General features: G+C 40.4%; 1 protein-coding gene across 1 annotated transcript; it reads right to left on the reverse strand.

Annotated features, from left to right (window-relative positions):
• Positions 1-518: 518 nt before the first annotated feature.
• Positions 519-1,226, reverse strand: RpS17 (ribosomal protein S17). The gene is made up of 3 exons (XM_067791553.1): positions 1,145-1,226; positions 871-1,022; positions 519-818 (listed from the first exon to the last, which is right to left on the reverse strand). Exons 1-3 carry the CDS (start codon positions 1,145-1,147, stop codon positions 575-577), a joined length of 399 nt encoding a protein of 132 aa, XP_067647654.1. The 5' UTR covers positions 1,148-1,226; the 3' UTR covers positions 519-574.
• Positions 1,227-4,828: the final 3,602 nt, after the last annotated feature.

Genomic DNA, 4,828 nt, shown 5'->3' on the forward strand with positions numbered 1-4,828 from the left:
AGGATTATTGTTCTCGAGATTATTACGCGTCGTTTGACACCTCTCTCGATATTTTTGGTAACGTATTAGCAGTCGACCCCTCAACTAGACTATTACCTGAACAGTAATCCGAAGGCGGAAAAGAAAATTTGTATCTCTGTCCGGAGATATTTGCAGTTGACGCTGGCGATTTTCATGTGGTTGTTGTAATGTTGTGAAGATAAGTCTTTTGTGCGGATATAGTTTTAGCTTCCAAACCGGTGTTGGACCCACACAGGGAAATTTTTTATAAGCGCGCCGAAGGCCGCCAACGCAGAAAGGTGGTCTGCGCAAAAATACTATGGATACCACCCCCGGACTCGGAAGTACCCGCGGGTTTTTTTCGGTTTTTCGTTACCATCTTTTGATCGAGTTAAAATTTTTATTTTCTGCCTTCGGATAATTACTACTGATGCCAAGACGCGTCGTTTGATACCTCTCTCGATATTTTTGGACGAGTATTACCTGTCATGCTGTCGTAAAGAATTACCAAAGAGAAATAGGATGTGGTATTTTATTTCATGTATTTAAGTTTTCGTACTCTACATACAAAATGTTAGTTTCTTCTATTGAAGGTACCGCCGGTCGCAGGTTGGGTTAGCTGCAAGCCTCGTATATTATGGAAATCAAGTAATTTCAACATCTCTTTTGTATCAGAATCAACTTCAATTATATCCTGTTCTAATGCAGATACAGCTGGAACGTAATTATCACGGCGTTCACGTTCCTCTTCTTGTAGTTTAATTGATATACCACGCACCTGGGAGTGGCGCAAACGCCCCATCAAATGGGTAACATATCTGAAATACTGAACTTGAGTATTTCATTGATTAGTGATTATAATTATTTTACCCGGCTATTTTATTTCTCAATGGTTTTGTGGGAATAATAGCCACTTCTTCACATATCCGTTTATTGGTATGAAAATCCAACGTTAAGCGCGTATAGTATTTCTCGATTATAACCTTCGCGGCCTTCTTGACAGTTTTTGTTCTGACACGACCCTTAAATAAAGTATAGAGTATAACAAAGTAAGTAAGAGTATAACAAAATTATCAAATCCGACTGCAAATGTAATCAAAGAAATAAAACGCATCTTCGTTCATCGATTAGCAGATGCACCTACCATGGTGAACACTTAACCGGAAAAGACAATCAGCGATGACATATTGGTTGTGGCAACTTGAATTATATTTCCCTCATAATTCAGCTTTCGGTAGATAGCTCTGTAAGGCTCAAACACATTCAACTATAGGACAACGTCGGGTTGGATTTTATCATGGTCCAACTATATACAGGTTGGCTCATCTGTAAAGCAACAAAATATGTATGTTCAAATTGTCAAAATCTGTGTTTTGGTGTTGGTGCGAATGGTATGGAATGGAAACATAAAACTTAGCAGTTTTTGTATGTGTAAGTAAAATGTTGCCAATGTGTTGGTTTCATTTTGAGTTTGCCATCTCCTTTTGACAATCCCTTCGACCATGCAATGACATAAATAAAATGAGCTGATGAGATGAGCCAACCTATACATAATTGAACCATGGATTTTATATAAGGTGCCACGATTTTAAAACTTTTGTTGATTTGTAGAGGGGGTCCTAAAAATCACCAAAATGGGATCCGGATATCTAGGAAAATCTTAGTTTATGAAATATAAGCTTTTAAATTTCCAAATTTAGTAACATTGCAACTTAAAACCTGCACCCAAAATTCGGGTCGCAAATGTCGTCACGATTCAGAATCCGAAAATCAAAATTGCCCAAAACATGTGGATTTTAAAGTGAATTATGAATTTTCATACGATAGACGATAAACGCTTGCCAGCGTATCGTAAAAAATCAACTCATGTTGCGATTTCCACACGCCCGATAGATGTACTATTGTGAATGACAAAAGAGTTTTGTTTAAAAATTTTTGTGAATCTATAAGAAGCAGATAGCAAAACAAAACTAAATACCAACAATTCAATTGTTTTGTACGTAAAAGTGGCAAAAGTTCTTAGAAGCTGTAACAATAAAATGTTTTCTGCAACCTGTGTGGCCTTTTTATATAAACTCAAATGAATAAATTTTCAAAACTGGCATACAGGCCATAGAAAGAAGAAAATTGAGAGATGCTTCCAATCTTCTTGAAATAAACTGTAAGTAAATACTGTAATACCACCTCGCGAAACCTGTCATTGTCACCGACTAAATCTTCCGCGACCTTATTTACAACATGGACGCCCCAAATGTCGACCATATTGAACATCCACGTCGATGGCACTACGCTACCGACTGTCCTACACCCCAAAATCTTGGGTGTGACGTTTGATCAGGATCTACATTTTGGTGCGCACGCAACCGCAATTGTTCCAAGAATTCAGAGCCGTAATAAAATCCTCAAATCCCTTGCTGGCAGTACCTGGGGAAAAGATAAAGAAACGCTCTTGACCACATACAAAGCAATTAGCCAGCCGATTACGTGCTACGCGTCACCCATATGGTCGCCAAGCCTAAAAACCACCCACTGGAAGAAACTACAGGCCTGCCAAAATACTGTTCTCAGAATCGCCACGGGCTGTCTTCTTATGTCCCCAGAACACCATCTGCATAATGAGGCGAGAATACTCCCCATCAGGGAGAGAAATGAGATGCTGACCAAACAGTTTCTGTTGAATACCCAGAAACCTGGGCATCCCAACAGACATCTGATTGACGAACCAGCACCGCCTAGGGGCCTAAGGAGTCATCTCCGTAAGCATTTTCAGGAAATACGGCACCTGAGAACCCAGCCGTATGAAGCGGAAAAACACAAGCAGGTCCTTGGTGAACTCCATAGACAGGCGTCGGACCTTTATGTCGGGAATTGCCCGGTGAATCCAGTACTTGAAGAAAAATATCCAGAACTCGCAGAAGAGGAACGCATACTCCCCAGGGAAACGCGTGTCACTCTTGCTCAACTTCGTTCTGGATACTGTAACAGGTTAAACTCTTGCCTATCCTGAATCATCCCCGACATACAAAATGTATGCCCTGCTTGCAATGTGTCCCCACATGACACCAACCATCTCTTTAATTGTAATGTGGAACAGTTGTTGTTGTTGTTGTAGCAATGCTCGCCCCACCTAATAGCCGCGACCGATCACAAATTGTCATCAATATCCTCTAACGGGAGTCCAAGGAAACTTGCCGTTTCAACAGGGGTGGACCATAAGGAAAGGGGTGTTAGAGGCGTTCACCCCTGTTGAAACGGCAAGTTTCCTTGGACTCCCGTTAGAGGATATTGATGACAATTTGTGATCGGTCGCGGCTATTAGGTGGGGCGAGCATTGCTACAACAACAACAACAACTGTAAGTACTTGACATACTAAAAGTAAAAAAAGTGTAATAAAAAAAATTTATTTCAGAGTATGTCTTAACAGAGGCAGTTTGCGCGCCCTTAAAATTAGGTCGTCCATCCCAAATATTTTGAAGGTTTGTGCCGCTTTAAGGTTTCTTGCCCAGGGTGTTGCAACAGAGTGTTAGGAATGAGGCTTTAGTTTGATTCCTTTGGATTTTGTAATAATTTTATATTTACTTTTATTTAAATAGCTCCCATGGCTTCCGTATCGTGCAAAAATTTATCAACGACAGCTAGCGTAGAAAATTGAGCAGCTGATGCGATAGTTACCCTGCAAAAATTGTTGGACTACGTGTTCCATTTTCTTCATGTTGGAGTACTCTAACAATACTCCTTTGCAATGCGTTTGCGGACCACCATCAGCCGATCATTGCTCTTTTTTTAAAGACTGTGATCACGACACGATGGCGATCGAACAGAGTTGCCAAAAGTAAAATATTGCATACAAATAACTGATAATAAAATTTTACTATGGCAACTCTGATAAAATGCAACCGCGCACTGGTTTTATGTATACATACTAAAGCTGGAGACATTGGTGCTTTATCGGTAACCGTATCGGTAACCTTTTAACAGTTGATTCGACCAACCTTATGAGAATCAATTCAATCGATTATTGGTGCCGCTAAGGTCGTAACCGTATCGTAGCCAACCAATTGGGTTTTGGTTTACCGTCGTAACGATAAACAGCTGATTACGTTAGGGATACGGATACAGCGATACGACATACGGCACCAATGACCTCAGCTTAATGGCCGTTTTCATAAAAGCCGATCACCGCATTATCGGAATTTAATCGCTGATTTGGCTAAAATTGGTTTTCACCATGGCCGGTTATCACGAATCAATCGATTAAAAGCCCGATTAACTTTACCGGCGATGGATGGCCGGTTATCTGCTAAACGAGCAAAATTTGACAGCTTTCAGCTGTTTACAAAATAAAATTTACGGGAAAATTTTACAAAAATTGTATTTGTGTGAAAATGGTGTATTTTATTAAACAAAATAAAACCGTATACAATTGGGTAATAGTCTAGTTGAGGGGTCGACTGCTAATACGTTACCAAAAATATCGAGTGTGGTGTCAAAAGACGCGTATTAATCTCGAGAACAATAATCCGAAGGCGGAAAAGAAAAATTGTATCCCTGTCCGGAGATATTTGCAGTTGAAGTTGGCGATTTCCATGTGATTGTTGTTGTGTTCATACCCACAAAAAAAAATTGTGCATCACCGTGGCGGTAGTCACGGTTATACCACACACCCGGACTTGGCATGGCGTAGCCCAGGATTATTTTTTATAAGCGCGACCGAAGGCCGCCAACGCAGAAAGGTGTTCTGCGCAAAAATACTATGGATCCGAAGATCGATGCGCTATGCAATAAAATAAACGGCTACCTCCTTGATCTCTCCAGTTTTTTCGCCTC

The sequence above is a fragment of the Eurosta solidaginis genome, chromosome 5 (assembly GCF_040869045.1).
Source record: "Eurosta solidaginis isolate ZX-2024a chromosome 5, ASM4086904v1, whole genome shotgun sequence".
NCBI classification, from domain to species: domain Eukaryota; kingdom Metazoa; phylum Arthropoda; class Insecta; order Diptera; family Tephritidae; genus Eurosta; species Eurosta solidaginis.